This window comes from Oculina patagonica, chromosome 13 (assembly GCF_052425735.1).
Source record: "Oculina patagonica isolate OP01 chromosome 13, crgOcupat, whole genome shotgun sequence".
NCBI lineage: Eukaryota > Metazoa > Cnidaria > Anthozoa > Scleractinia > Oculinidae > Oculina > Oculina patagonica.
Window position 1 is genome coordinate 31,311,262 of NC_135770.1, and position 16,055 is coordinate 31,327,316.

Below are 16,055 nucleotides of genomic sequence, written 5' to 3' on the forward strand. Positions count from 1 at the left end.
ATTAGTCAATACTCTTTCCTTATCGACTCCATAGAGAAAGGTGTAAGTTAATTTGGTAGAGCATACCCCCATAACTTCAAGACAAGAAGACACGCTGGCCCAATAAACGTAGCGAACATTTTCCCATATATTATAAAAATCAATTCGTAAAAACCGTGAGGTTTGAAAACAAGTGCGAATCGTTAGGTTGAGGGAAAAAGTAACGGTCGGTAGCGAACTGAAAACCTTTGACGCGAATTTCGAAGGGGCTGACCATTTACGCTTTTAGAATGATCGCGCTTTGATCGAAGTGGAAGTTCGACCTTATGCTATTAATTCAAAAGGATTAAACCTCAGATGTAAACGACAAGCAAGAGTTTATTTAGCAAAAAACGTTTTAGCGCCAAACTGAAGTTCGTTAAACTGACAAAGGAAATTTTCAATTTTGCGCCTTTTTTCAGGTAAGCGTGTACGCGCGCAGTGTCGCGTGAACTAGCGATTAGCATAATAAGCAAAAGTTATAAAGTAAATTTCAATTTGCATTTGTTAAGACTGTTGACACGAGGGCTGACTAAATTATATACTGGTTGTTCGTTCAGCAAAAAGGCATGGGACAATAAAGCCTTGTATGCGACCAAGAAAACACATGAGCTCCTTTTGCACTCTCATAACGGTCTAAATCTAACTGTTTGCAATTGCTATATCGGACACCGAGAAAGAGTCGGATATGGATTAAAGAAGACTTTGCTCCAGTAACTGAAAATAAAGTAACTGAAATAAATTGGCGCGAGTCATAACATATCTTGAGGAAATAAAGTTTAAAACAGAACCAACATTTTTGTTGATCGTGACTTTTTTAACATTTGGTGGCTCCTAAAGGAGCCGTTTGTTTGAAGGTTGAAGCTTATTTAAGCTTTGGCTTTCTTCTCGGTCTTCTTGGGTAGAAGTACAGCCTGGATGTTGGGAAGAACACCTCCTTGTGCGATGGTGACACCGGCGAGCAGTTTGTTCAACTCCTCGTCATTACGGACAGCCAGCTGAAGGTGACGGGGGATGATTCTTGTCTTCTTGTTGTCACGAGCAGCGTTGCCCGCCAACTCGAGGATCTCAGCGCTCAAATACTCGAGCACAGCAGCCAAGTACACTGGAGCACCGGCGCCGACACGCTCACCATAGTTGCCTTTGCGGAGAAGACGATGGATACGACCAACTGGGAATTGAAGCCCTGCTCGGGATGAGCGGGTCTTGGACTTGGTGCCCTTTGCCTTTCCTTTACCGCGACCAGACATGTTTGATTTGGATTTGCTTTCACGAAAATTGTGGAAGATCATGAAAAATTGCGCGCAGAGTGTTATATTTATAGGTCATTTTTATGCAAGAAGGATCGAAAAGCACCAATCAGAACTTTGTTGAAAGATAGCATTTCAAAGGCCTATTGTATAAACGAAATGACATGCAAACATTTAAGTTATTATTGAAATACAATGTAAGGTTAACCAATCAAAAGCTGCGGATTTCGATCCGCGTATTAATCGATCTTTCATTCATTCTAGTATAAATACACGAGGAATCGAGTCTGCAGGTCATTTCAATCCATTCCGATCTACAGACATGGCACCCAAAGTTGCAGGAAAGAAAGGCGAGAAGAAAGCCGGTAAGGCAAAGGCCGCGGCTGGTGAAAAGAAGAAGAGAAGAGGAAAGAGAAAGGAAAGCTACGCTATCTACATCTACAAGGTGTTGAAGCAAGTTCACCCTGACACTGGTATCTCCAGCAAAGCCATGGGCATCATGAACTCGTTCGTCAACGACATCTTCGAGCGCATCGCCACCGAAGCTTCCCGCCTTGCTCACTACAACAAGAAATCAACCATCAGCTCCCGCGAGATCCAGACCGCCATCAGGCTGCTTCTGCCCGGTGAACTGGCCAAACACGCCGTCAGTGAGGGAACCAAGGCTGTGACCAAGTACACCAGCAGCAAGTAAACTCACTTTGTGGGTTTCCCGCCAAAACAAACGGCTCCTTTAGGAGCCACCAAATGTTATAAAAGTCAATGACCAATACAATTTGCTACCTAACAAACACGAAATAATCAATATATAAATCTCTCAAGCCCGGGTCAATATTTTTGCTATTAATTTCTCTTTCCGTAAGCCCTTCCAACATTGTTATAATAGCAGGTCGCATAAACAGTAGCCTCCTACGCAGACGTTCTTTGGGCCCGGCATGCGTTTCTCCCCTGTGCTAGATAAACGGACGCAGAAAAATAAAAGGCTAGATACAAGGACGCAGTGCTAGTAAGGCGCAGCTTGCCGTTTGGACTAAAACATCATAAAATATAGACTTTTCAGAACAATAGCGAGTTTATTTTGGGCGATGCTTATATTGTGCACAAATCTAGACTTTGAACCAACGATACATTCACATTATTCATCGACACTCAGACCCACCACTCCCTCCCCCCAGCGTCTCTGGCGGTTTCGTTAGCGCAAAACAGGCAAATCGAGATACGAGGTCGCGAGAGAAAATAGTCCAGTCCCTTAACTCTCCCCACCCCCATCTTGGACCCTCTCTTCTCGCACCTGGGTTCAACCCCTACATAGCGCGCGGAAGGGAGAGTTCAGGGACTGGATGAGAGATAAGCGGGATGGAAGGAATGAGAAACCCTCCTCCTCATTCTTTACGCTCGTTTTGCGCGAAACTGCCAGCTACGCAAGCAAGCGGTGGCGAAAGTTCGAAAATGGGTTCCCTTTTGCCACTCACCCCAACCCCCTTCCTTTCCGATACTCAGTTCTCACTCGTCGAAAATACGCCTGCACTGTGGCTTGAAAAGAATAAGTTCTGGTGAAAGGTTCCACCGTTATTTTTTCGAAAACCGAAACGACTTCCTTCATGAAGTAAAATAGATTTTCACAGTTAACTAGGCTTAGCGTATTCAGTAAAGCTTTTTACCTCATTCAGGTTCTGCAGAGTGCGTGTTCAAAAAATATCGAAGAAGAAGCGGCAGTTCTACTTGTGGGGGTACATGTATAAGTCCAAAACCAGCGAAATGAGAAGTGCATATATCTGTGAAGATCGATCTCTTTCCCTTCATTCATGTAACTATGAACAATTTGTTTTGTTCTTTATTTTCTCCTTACTTTCTACTAGAAAACTTAAGAGGATATAAAGCAGTATATTTACAAAGAAATATTTCCTTCCGCGTGCTTTCTTTACGTCTTTCATTCAGTTTTCAAAGTGAATGCCGAAGAACGCAAGCTTTATTTTTGCCAACATTGGTTATATGTAATTTCTTGGCATGTTGTTTTTTTCCCTCGCTTCACGCTTTATTTTGCATATTTATGTTCATCTCGCACGTGCGAAAAAAAATTGTCCCATTCTGATTGATTGTTCGTTTGTAAACTTAAGACTAAACCATGAACTTGGGTATAACTTTAGTTAGTCTGTATTGTTTTGGATCACCGAGGCGTAAATTTTGTAACTATAGTTAGTATGAACAGAGAAGCGGTCACATTACCGAAATAGTTAAATATAGTTATCCCCGTCTTAACTATTCTTGGTTTTCATGTTACGTCATAAAATTCTGAAATCAAAATTCACTAGGCCTGCTAAATTTTCGTTGTCATTAGGCGAAAGATAAACTAAAAATATATATATTTGCAAATTTCCAGATCGATAATGTCATTCGTTTTTAAAACAGAGCATTTTGAATATTTGAGTTCTCCGTCGTATGTGACATCAAGCTGAGTGCCGTGACAAAGCTGTTTTGTTTGAAAAAAGGCCTTTCCTTTCCATTTTGTGCAGAATGAACATTTCAGATATAATAAGTGGTGTTTATGTGAAAGTGTACTAGCTCTTAAGCCAAGGATGGCCGCTGTTGTAAACAGATTTGAGTTCCAGATGGTTTCTCTGACATCACGGCGGCCATTACTGTGTCCCTCAGCAGGACACAGTGATGGCGGCTCCATACTAAGCTTTATAAATTTGCGTGGAAAGGTTCGGAAAATAACTCGCGAACGGTACACCGCACAGACCTGAAACTTGGAGAAATTGTTTATCTATTTATCATCTATAATATTTGAAATTCATAGCTTTTGTAGTTGAATGGTTTCGAATTTATTTTTTGATTGCGTGACAGTGAAAACCAGCAATAGTTAGTAGCCTAGATGTGACCGCAGCCTGTGCTAATGCAGGTGTGTGGTATGCGTGTCAGTTAGTACGTCAATTGTAAATAAATAAAGAACATATTAAGAGCACGTTTCTCTAGAGTCGTTAAGGAATTGTTATGCGTGACTATTCGGGGTACCCAGTATCAACACGCAAATTCTCCTTGCTCGTCTCCTTGCCTTTAGTATGGTACTCGTTGGGACTGAGAATATGATCCTTCCTTAACTCTTATGGCCACTGATAGTGCAGAATAATGATGTTGACTCAGTATTCTTGGGAACAAGACGTCAGCAGGAATATTTTATTCCCAGGAAAAAGACCTTACGTTATTAAGTTTAACAGTTAAAAATTCGGAGTGCTGTTTAGAATCTTCATTAATAATCTTAGGGATAAATGAATGACTACTAATTGACGATAACAAACGCAGACGTCTAAAACTCACGATTCGAGAAAACGATCGAATAAATGATTTATGTATTAATAATTGCGAGACCTCGTTGAAGTTTAGGAAGGCGCGGTGGCATAATGGTTAGTGCGCCGGACGAGCGGTCGGGGTCCGAGACCTGGCCGGGGTCACTGTGTTGTGTTCTTGGGCAAGCACCTTTACTCTCATGGTGCCTCTCTTCACAGGTGTATAAATGGGTACCGGCGACAGAATGCTGGGGGTACCCTGCGATGGACTAACATTCCATTCAGGGGGGAGTAGAAATATTCCTAGCCGCTCAATGCTATCGATCGAAACCAGGATAAGCTCCGGCAGTATGGGCCGCACGGCTCTAGACTTTCCCCTTTTTTCATTGAAGTTGGCGGCTTCTACTGGATACCTGCTTGTTATTCGTTCGTTATTCCTGTAAAACATCAGTATTTAGGATATTTTTCAATAATTTTTATTGACATTATATAACATACGTTTAAAAACTATATAGTATATAAACACATTACAACACTTTAAATTACACTTTTTAACATTTTGGAAACTGAAATCACTCAAGACAGTAAATCGGGTAAAAAAGGTACACAGAGTAAACTAAAGAAAAATAATTAAGTAAAGATAAAACTAAGATAATACAAATACATACAATATGTACAGTGTTTAAGATAATAGAAAAGGAAAATGGCAAAAGTGGGATTTTTTTTGTTGTTGCGGAAAAACCCCAAACTGCCAAAACCAACGCTTAAAGTGTATAAACTTGGAGTTCAAAGGCTAGCAGCTCCTCGATATTCTTCTAAAATTAAGTGTGATAATAATTTTTAAGTGTTTCATTATTTTGTATCATTAACTTTATCAACCTATTTGAAAGCCACATGCTCCACGGTTTGAAATGCATTGCTTTCCCTTGTCATTGCACCAAGATGTACCCCATGGCTTTGATGTGTTTCTCCCCATTATCTGGTGAGTGCGTTGCCTCGTTTCCACACGTGTTGTTGTCATCAGCGTATCCGCCTGTACCAAAACCGATTCTGGAATCACAAGTGCCGCAATCATTTTCCTGGTTAGAAATCCAGCCGATTCTTGCTTTGGAATGTTGACTATCCGAACTGACAGCATTGAACCCTTCTTTGTCACAGTTGCGCTGCAAGGAGGCCTGTGTACCAATCAGCGACTTCCACGTGTCACGACCCAGTGAGGTGTTGCGGTATTGCCCGTCAGCGATCAGTGAGTACAGAGAGTTGGCCTGCTTGTTGATGACAATGAAGTTGATCTGTTGGCCGATCTTCATACCAAGACAAATCTTGGAGAAGGATGTGTTCCAGTAGGTCGGTAACTTGGTCTCTTGTGTGTCAAACCCAGTCTCCCCTCCACGAAGGTTGTATTCATTTTGATCACTCCAGTATGTCGAGTTATAATGAAAGGTGTTCTGAAAATTATAAGGAAAAATTCAGCTCGTATCTTAATATGTGAACAAATGTTTGTCGAATTATCTTATTGCCGGAATGAGGATTCTGACCAGTCAATGCCATATCTTGTTGCCGTCAATCTTCATGACCGGCGTCCATCCCCCATCTCCACACCCAAAATCTCCAAAATGACAGAGAACGGGCGTTGGTTTTGAGTCAAACTGGAGAGTAACCAACTGGCTCGTGTTCAACCTGTTGAATATTAAAAATGCATAAGGTTAATATATAGTTCAGTAATATATTTTTTAGGTTTTTGATTGAAAAATTTCCCAGTGTAGTATCGTTGATCATATTATACATAGTACGCAAATAATGGCACAGACAAAATTTTGAAGGGCTTCAGGTTTCAAGCACCAATGAAAATCCCTCGCCACAGACAGAAGCTTGTAGCCACTTTATCAACAACTGTCTTAGCTAGCTTTCAAATCACAGCCAGGCCTAAAAAAAAAAATCTGAAAACGTACCAGGTACCATGGCTTCTCGAGCGGGTCCCTTTTTCAATGCTTTTCTGAAAGCCCCCAGTAAAACACTCTTTTTCAATGCTTTTTCTATTGTTCATTATGAAAATCGTCAAAACAAATATAATGGTACAAGCCCAATACATTATTGCTTTAAATGGGATCATGCAGAGAAATCCACGAAAATGACTTACTTGTATACGTCATAGGCTTTCTTGCAAGTGTCTATAACATCTGAAAAAAAAAAACGAGCAAGAAAAAACTTTGTTAAGTGTAATGGTTTCTAAAAGACTCTTTTCCTAATACTAATCGGTCGAAACATTTAACTTGAATTTTTTGAGGTAAACATTTTCTTCAAAATCCTCTTTCCGTTTTTCTCTAGACTTTTGAAAAAGTAAGACTATTTTTTATTATCAAGATTCCATGTCCAAATTTGAAAGTTGAGAAACAAACGCATGGAAAGCAAACCTGGACAACGGGACATATGCTATAGAGAAAACTATTTAAAAAATAACGGTGGAAAATAGCACTTACGTCCGAAGCGTGATCGTGATGTCAGTCCACTAGAATTTAATTTAAACAATTTTTTACTCCAATCTATACCTTTCTCGCAATCTTCTCCAGTGAAGCCTTTTTGGCAGAGACATTCAAACGTGTCATGTTTGTAGTTCGGTAGACAGGTTCCTCCGTTTTGACACGGCGAGGAAGAACAAGGCGACTGCAAAAACAATAACATTTGGGTTATTAATGAAAGCGAGTTTGTAGTAAAAATAGCTGTATTATTCATTAGTGTGATGAAATTATTGTATTTTACATATTAACGAACTCGAAAAAATGCCACTACCTTGATGGCAAAATGATGCGAAGTCTTGTTTCCTTTGTACTCCGTGAAGTTTCTGTACTTATCAGAAGACAGCAACTCGCACCAGAGTTTTCCATCCGCTCCTTTGGAGGCGGCCAGATTTACAGAAAAGCACAAAGGATTGTTGAGACATTCAAAGGTGCAATCAAAGACATCGTACACGGTGAATGTTCCAACTCTTGGTACATTCAGATAATGTAACTCGTGTTTTGTAAAAACATGTTGTCGGACAGAGTGCAAAGTGGAGTAGGTATCCTCGTGATGCGGCAAAATGTTTGATCCTGTATGGGAGAGAGAGTGCAGAGACTTACACGTAAGTTAATTAGAGAAATTTAAAGGCTTGTTTTATACCTTTTAAATGTTTAATGTAGATTATGTTTTAAATTTTAGAATGTATGCGTTTATTGGATATCAACTTCTCCTTTTGTTCGGGGCTAATATTTGCGAAGTTACGGAGAGCACACAAAGTGGGAAAAATAAAAAAAAATAAAAAAGAAAAAAAAAAGAATGACCTGAACTACCTTTAATAAACGAGCGGTCCGTACGGACAGTGTAGTGTTTGATACAAATGTGCTATCAGGAAACTGATTAATGCCCACCCCCCCCCCCCCCACGCCCACCCCAACATCCAACATCTCTGGAAATTTCGGTTTATCTTCATACTTTATTTTAGAAGTTTAATTGTGAGACCCCCCTCCCCCCTCTCCCTTCAGAATTTCCAATGAACCTCTGTGGGGTGGGTACAAAGATTTTCTGGAATCACAATAAAATATTGTTAGCAAGCAAGTAAGAAAAAAATCATGGCTTGCACAGGAATGTTAAGAGTTGTATTGTCAGTGTTCAACATAAAATGCGAACAGTTAAATACTCGTGATAATCAATCGCGATCTCGCGAGGTTAGCAATGAATCGCTTCCTACCACTCGAGCTACGTAGACTCTACAAACTCCAAAATGGCCGATGAAGGGACAAATGCATCACGTGATAAATGACGCTCGCGGCAATGTATGCCCGTGAGAAATCAAGTTTTCAGCTCAAAATCAAAATTCCACGAGGACAACGAAATTCTGCTCAAGTCTGCTCATCTTACGTTCCTGTAAAGGGTGAGGAACTGGAAATTTGATTTTTTCTTCTGCTAAATTTTCATTCATGGAAGGAAAGACTCGAGAAAACATGAGAAAATGATCAACTCGTGACGGGATGTTGTTTTTATTATTAAGAATGCGTCACGCAGGCTATTAAATTACTCAGTGGTTGTAAATTTGAAATTTAGAAACATTCGTTTTTGTGTTTGACAAATAAACTTTACTCGCTACTTTTGATTTGACTCTTACTTTTAACCCGGGTTTTAAACATTCAATTCTTAGTTTTAGTCAAGTGCTTGCTGTGTTACAATTTTTTTTCGTGGCGAAAGACAAGAAAGTCTTCCAAAACACACTTTGCTTAAATGCGAAGATTTGAATCTTGTATATTTAATTGCGTGCGACCTTTGAAAGCCCCAAAATGAATATTGTTTAAGAACCAAAAAAACCACCATGCAAAGCCCTTTGTAAGTTTAGCACGCACAGTGGAAACAGCTGCTCTCAGTTCTTTAAACGCTACCAAAATCGCTGTCTTTAAAATTTGGATCACCAATTAGGATTTATTTTTATCATCAGTACACTTCAGTGCAATGCACACATGCCGACAAATAGTGGCAGCTTGCCGAACATGATATTTAACATCACGCGAAAACTTTACCGCTAAACGGTCAAATCTATTGTCTCACGGTCTGAAAACATAAGCCCCCGTCACAGTCTAAACGGCCGGTTTAGGACTATATCGAGGATATTGCGACAAGTCCTGCTGCAAGGCAGGCGAGAAAACTCAAGCCAATAGTCCTTGTGACGAAACATTCCGCTCTCAGACGAAGGAAATATTTGACATTTCTCCATGTTCAATTTGCGTGACCGATTGTTGATGTTTTAGGAAAAGAGCATGCTGCTTTTAAATCACTCGTGGTACATTAAAAAAACTTTCGCTTTCATGTTTGACAAATAAACTCTACTTGTAACTCAAAGTTTTTGACATGTATTTGCCGTTTCTTTTGCGGCGAAAGACAAGAAATTCTTGCATTCATACTGGGAAACGCGAGGATTTGAATCTTGCATATAATTACATACGATCTTTTGAAAGCCGATCTTTCGAAATGAATGGTACGCTTGTTCCACTTCAGTGCGCATTAGTCCACACCTAGCGTTATCCCGGTAGCACTTTTACCTCACCCACAACTACCGCATAAGTGTAGTTCAAACACTACACTAAAAATTGCTTCTAGTGTAGCGTATTTTGATACCGAACCAAAGGCCCCGCCACACGTTTCGCCCAGTTTTTGTAAAAAAATCGCGTCAACGCGTATCGTTTTTAGCTTATCCATGCTGAATGCGTGCTGTAGAGCACACAATCAATGAATAAGATAATAAAACGATGTAGATGTGGACGGAAATTGTGGACCGTAGACAAAAGTTGCCGTAGACGGAAGTTGCCGTAAACGGAAGTAATTTTACGTGCTACCTCTCCCCGCTCAGTAAAACCCAACATTAACTTCGATTAAGCTGAGATGCACATGTGAAAAGAAACGTTTGTATAGCCTAGTTACCAGTCTAATAAATAAATTACCTTATTATAGGAATATAACGAGGCATTTTAACAACGCGAACAAAAAATACGCGTAATAAAATTAACGCGAATTTAGGAAAAGTTCTGGTCAAATGCTTCTAGTAAAAAAGTTAACACACATAAAATTAACGCGAATTTTTGAAATTCGCGTTAATAACATCTATCGTTAATTTCCTATAATAAGGTAACATCAAAACACAATTTTCTGAAGTTCTAAAATTTGCAACAGTGATCGATAAGCCGAAAAGTTTTCACGTAGGGGACCCTAGACTGGTTCATTTAATTCGTGCTGACACGCGCAATTGTAAACGTGAATAATTAAACTTCACACAGCTCAGACATGCACGATTTCATGTACAAGACTTTCGAAACTAAAATGCTTGTCGAAAAGTTTTTTGGCTTCATCTTGAATGAAAATAAAACTGAAACATTTTTTTTACGTTTCTTTCATTTCTTCGCGTTTAGTTGGGTCTTTTAATTTTAGACTAATTTCAACCTTTGGGTTGCGAAGTTGTATGAATAAACTTTCTATCTATCTAGGCTTTTGAAGTTTACGCGAAAACACGGAAACGGCGTTACCAATAATTTCCACTTTGGTTAGCGTTGAAGAAAAGTTGCGTTTTCGGTCACCGTTTTCACCGAATACGCGTGGACGGAAGGCCAATTCGCAAAGAAAAAGTTGCGTTTTCAAACGAAAACGGATACGTGAGCAAGGGGCCTGAATGTAGAACACAAACAGAAAAACAAGTTTGGCCTCACACAACAACAACAACAACAAAAACAAAAACATACCTTGAGTTATCTTGGAAATCACAGAAGACGAAACGAATAACATGGGCCAGAGGAAAATAGAAAACATGGCGAAAGGAATATTAACCGTGCCAAAGCGAAGCATTTGCAGGCAAACTTAAAACTTTGACGTGAATATTCGTACCCGTACTAATAAAGCATCTCTGTGTCTTTAGCCAATCACGTGATGACAACTCACGCCTCCATTAGTTATAATTAAATAAATTTTTAATGTGTCATTGAAACTGTGTACTATGAAATGTTTTTTCTTAAAAAAATGCTAAAATTTGTTCTCGTTTAGCGAAATTAAACGTTTCGGAAATAGCGACTGATGAAGGGGTTATTCCCGAACCGTTTCGCTAAACGAGAAAACATTTTAGCACTTTTTTAAGAAAAAACGTTTCATAGTACATGAACAAAGTGCTACACAGCAACTTACTGTGTTCCTGTTTATTTAATTTATTATTTCCGTGACGTTAACTAACTCGCATATCACACACCTGCATTAGCCCGTAACACTGAGCCGTAATTCTGTCATTTTATGACAATTTAAATGATCTATTTATCATATCCTCAGCAGAACTTCTATTCTAAGGGGTTTTCAGAAGTAGTTTATTATACATAAAGTCAATAATTTATTTCTGCAAGGAAACAGTCTCTGCGCAAGAGAAGCAGCACCTTTGAAAATAATTAGTATTCTTTATCTATAAGTGGGTTAAACGTCTCACAAATTCTCATCTGCTCTTATTACGTGTCATACCTTAAGGTTACTATTGTTAGCGGCTACTAATTTTAGCGATTTTAGCGAGTTAGGCAAAAATCGCTAAATTTAGTACTCGCTAAAATTTGTCTCGGTCAAATTTAATTATAGTCGACTTGAAAAATTCTTTTAAAAATGGATGCTGGTAACTTTGTTCTTTCTGGCAATGCAAAATTAGTTCAATTTCAAGTGAGTTTGTTCTTTTACTGAACATTTATTTCCATCTTAGCTATATCATTAAAAACTGGTTTACACGATATCACTAACTTTTTAAATTTTTCGGAAAATCGCTAAATTAAATAGTCGCTAATTTTGTTCTGAAAAAATCGCTAAAATTAGTAGTCGCTAAAAATAGTAACCTTAAGGTATCTTAAATCATAATTGTGAGGAATCACGAACATTGAATAAGCTGCAAATACCGATTATAGCGTGAGAAACCGTTGACAACGTTTTTCCTGTTATAGAAAACACTTTCTGCACGTTCTTATGTATTTAACAATTGCGATTTGGACGGGCATCGCTACAATCCTCACTTAAATAGTAAGAAGAAGAAAACCTACGACAGTACATAAAACGGCGAAAATCAGGCTTGTTTGAAAACAAAAGAAAACGACAATCGTTGCTATGGTGACCAGTAAAATTAAACTTTGGTCATATTTGATCAATTTCGTGTATTTTGGCAAAAATCGAACAGTGGCTTCCTAGTTAATTTTCATTTTCATAACGACCAGTAGGGATGCGCATAAACAATTAGCGCGAACGTCCTTAAGTGCAAACAAGAGTTTTCTGGATCGAGGAGAGGTCTGGGTTCTAGCTCTGTCGGGGTCACTGTGTTGTGTTCTTAGGCAAAACACTTTACTCCGTCCCACAGTGCCTCTCTACAACCAGGAGTATCAATCGATACCGAAGAATTGATGAGGCACTGTCGGTTTCTGCGTTGAGAACCATTGGCAGTTTTTTGGTGTGTGTATTTAAGAGTCTAAGTAATTTGGTAACAAAATATCTTCCTCTGTGTTTGCAAGAAACAGGGCTCTGCATGATCATGTGACCTACACCCACCAAGGCCCAAACGCAACATGGGAAAGAAAACTTTTAAGTACACAGCAATGACATATTACAACTCATTACCCGCCTAGCTATTTTTTTTTTATTTATTGCAACACACAGAAAAAAAATAATATATAGCCTACTTACAGAACAATTACTTAGGTTACCTACATGACTTAACGTACAATTACTTACATTTTTACATTTCACTGCATTAGAATTGCTTACATTCTTCACACTACTTACACTACATACATTACTCACATGCCGGTTACATTACCTAATGTACAATAAGTTACATTTGTTACGAGACATACTACATCACATTGCTTACGGAAACTTCAGTACCCGCCTAGCTATGTTAAAAGTGTCCCGTCCTTAAATAATTTTAAAAGTATGATAATTAGGCATTTTTATTTGTAAATTTTATTTTTTACAGTTTGTTTTCTCTAGCTTTAGTTTTAATGCTTTTTAAAGTTTTTTACAAATTATTGTTCAAATTTTTAAATTTTTAACATTCTTATATTTTACACAATTTTATTGTCCCAAGGCCCCAATGAACACCTAGTGCCGAGTTGGCTATAACTATCTCATATCCAACAAGTGTGAGTGGAATAATTGTTTTATTAAAAACGCCAAAAGAATTGCATGATATTTGAGCTTACCGGCTGTTCTCGCTGATGCGTATACCTACCATAATTGTGGTCCATGGTATATGTACAGGAAATCGTATGAACTTGCTCGTGCATTACGTGATTTATGGGCACAGTGATGTTTTGAAAGTTCTCAAAATTGCACGAGCCGTAGGCGAGTGCAATTTGAGAACTTTCAAAACATCACTCGTGCCCATAAATCACGTAATGCACGAGCAAGTTCATACGATTTTTTATTTATTATGTACTAAAAAAAAATTACTGCGTCGCGCTACTTTGCACGCCATGCGTACAACATGAAACGATTCAATGGTTTCCCAAATGCTCACATGTTTTATTTGAACGAATTAAAAAAATATCATGTTGTGACAAGGCAAATCAAGCGTGAAGTTTTAAAAAGTTTCTGAGAAAATATACGCTTACAAAGTGAACTCAAAAAGCTAAATTTCAGTTGTAAAAGCGACAAGAATACTGGTTCACTTATCTGTTTTCAAATGTTCCTGAATGTTTTTAATCTCAATCGGACTCACTGAATAGCATTCGGATTCACAGATTTTGGTGAAGTGCATTGTCCTTGAATCACATTAAATGTGACTTGGCAGTTGTAAAAATTGTTCACGGTGTAAGCATGGCTGCTTGTGTTCACCTGTTCACCTCTTGAAGTTGTAGCGGGAAAAGACCGCATTGCGGGTACACCAGCGAAACTGCTCGAAGCTGCTGACTGTGGAGGCATGCTGATAATGTTGGCGAGCTGTTGCTGCTCCTTCTCGCTACCTTCATCGTAGTCGTTAAGAGATTTCTCGCTTACTTGTCCAGTCACGTGGATTATCGACTGCCTCTCAACGCTTGCTGCCGTCAGTTTCTTCACAACCGTCTTCCTTGCGCTGTGGTTAGTCAATCTCTTCTTGCTTTTCTCTATAGGTGTGTTCTTTACAACGCTCCTCATCATGTTGTCGATACTGTTAAAGCCGAGGCGCTGCTTCTTGTACCAAACATTTGTTTTGGGGTTTTCAATTATGGCAAGGTAAAAAAAGCCTTTTTCTCGCAGCTCTTGAGGACGTCTACTGAGGTATTGCTTCAGCAACTCAACGGGACATCTCTGACCGCCAGTAGCAAACATTTTTGGCAGAACACTACGATGTTTTGTGTTAAGTCCTCCCTGCCTCGTTTTTGTAGGATTCTCTTTAAATGTGACGTACTCTGTGCCGCTGTCGTGTACACAAAAACTGAAGTCCTCGACTTCCATTGAATGGTGTTCCTGTCTTCCCCTCAGGCCAAAATGTTGAGTCAAGAGCCAGAGTCTGGGAAAGAACGTTTGGGCTGCAGTCAACGATGCTTTGTTCACTCCATAGCATTTATTCTTCCTCGGTTGTCAGTGCGTTCGCGGCGTTGGGTCTTTTGCATTTTCCTTGCTGTCGGAGACACTTCACTTTTCCTTCAAGTATCAATTTGGACTGGTGGAACTCTCGGTCTCTAATTATGGAGTACTTGTAGCCGTGTTCTTTTAAATAGCGGTCAAGGGCTGCCAGCATGGATTTTAAACTTTCAGGTTCGTATTCAAACCCGTCTTTTGTGCGTATTTCTGTTTAGAAGGTTTGCAACATCTCATCGAGTTGTTCGTGCTCGTATTCTTCCATTTTTGGGTTTACTTTTCTCTCTGTTGCCCATGTTTGCCAAACATTCAACCAGGTCTGTGTAGCTTTCAACGTATTTTCGTTTCTCGCATTTTCCTTAAGTTGCTCGACGATATTTTGGTTTGACAAAGCAAACCGGCTGTCCGCCATTGTTTAATTTGGTTTTCAAATTTGGTGCTTCCCCGGTGTTTCCATAGCAACTTCTGTATTGCACTCTATAACCCCAATTTGCACTCTATAACCTATTTATGCATTCGTCATTGACCAATCAAAAACGCGATATTTTGTTGAGTATATAATAAGAGCTCATATACCATGGCTTGTAAACCAATCAAAACCATGGCTAGTTTTTAATAAACACGTATACACTGGCAGTCGACTCCCGATAACTCGAACCTTTAAGGGAAATTGAAAAAGGTTCGAGTTTTCGGGAGTTCGAGTTATCGGAAGTTGAGAACAAATGACCGGAAATTAAGGAAAAACGGTGTTTGCTGTTTTTCTGTTCATACAATGTACATTTTAAACAAATTTAAAGTAAAGAGAAGACGAGAGAAAATGGAACAATACATTTCCTCTGAATTATTGTATGAATCATAATGTAACGTAATGTGAAAGAAAACAAGGCAAAGCAGCATGAGAGGTCCGGCCGAGTACTGCGAACTTTGCAGGTTTCAAATAGAACAACGTCGCCGGGCTACTGCTACAGTCTAACAGAGTTCATGCCAATTACTTTCAATACACCCTGGCGCTTCTTAACTAATCTATTACTATCAATTATCCTTGAAAGTTTTCTAAGGTTCGATATGAAAGAATCGGTATCAATCTCCACCAACAAATAAAACGTCAGTGGCACGTCAATGGCGTAGTCTAGTCAATGGCGTGGCACAGTTCGTGTTTTGACGGGCATTTCAGGAACGGCTGTGACTTGTGTAAGGTATTTATTTCAAAACAAATTCCGGTAGTGTTTTTTTACAACAGTACACTGTTTGCTTTGACTTGTCACGTATTGACAGACATGGTTCGAGTTATCGAGGGTAAAGTTATACAGAAAATGACCTGAAGGGAAACGAAAATTGGTTCGAGTTAGCGGGATCCGGAGGTTCGGGTTATCGAGGGTTTGAGTTACCGAGGGTAAAATTACAGTAAATGTAT

At 39.2% G+C, this 16,055-nt stretch overlaps 3 protein-coding genes and 2 pseudogenes across 4 annotated transcripts in view; 2 read left to right on the forward strand and 3 right to left on the reverse strand.

Annotated features, from left to right (window-relative positions):
• Positions 1-5, forward strand: part of LOC144636690 (histone H4) — a 721-nt gene extending 716 nt beyond the window's left edge. Inside the window, exon 1 of the mRNA XM_078495877.1 lies at positions 1-5. This exon is cut by the window's left edge and continues 716 nt beyond it. The gene's annotated coding sequence lies outside the window, so the exon portion shown is untranslated.
• Positions 6-372: 367 nt separating this feature from the next.
• LOC144636687 (histone H2A-like) lies at positions 373-1,280 on the reverse strand. Its single transcript, XM_078495876.1, has one exon. It carries the CDS (start codon positions 1,266-1,268, stop codon positions 888-890), a length of 381 nt encoding a protein of 126 aa, XP_078352002.1. The 5' UTR covers positions 1,269-1,280; the 3' UTR covers positions 373-887.
• A 305-nt stretch (positions 1,281-1,585) lies between these two features.
• On the forward strand, positions 1,586-2,039 carry LOC144636688 (histone H2B pseudogene; annotated as a pseudogene).
• A 3,248-nt stretch (positions 2,040-5,287) lies between these two features.
• On the reverse strand, positions 5,288-8,513 carry LOC144637139 (uncharacterized; annotated as a pseudogene). Its single transcript, XR_013567669.1, has 6 exons — positions 8,453-8,513; positions 7,346-7,644; positions 7,105-7,219; positions 6,696-6,735; positions 6,094-6,235; positions 5,288-6,003 (listed from the first exon to the last, which is right to left on the reverse strand). The product of XR_013567669.1 is annotated as an uncharacterized LOC144637139 (transcript).
• The window catches only part of LOC144636029 (inositol-pentakisphosphate 2-kinase-like), a 171,069-nt gene continuing 160,919 nt past the window's right edge, over positions 5,906-16,055 (reverse strand). Inside the window, exon 2 of the mRNA XM_078495167.1 lies at positions 5,906-5,916. The gene's annotated coding sequence lies outside the window, so the exon portion shown is untranslated. The remainder of the gene's footprint in view (positions 5,917-16,055) is intronic.

Excerpts from the sequence above, each read along its gene's own strand:
- LOC144636687 (XM_078495876.1), bottom strand. The coding sequence starts at position 1,268 with ATGTCTGGTCGCGGTAAAGGAAAGGCAAAGGGCACCAAGTCCAAGACC.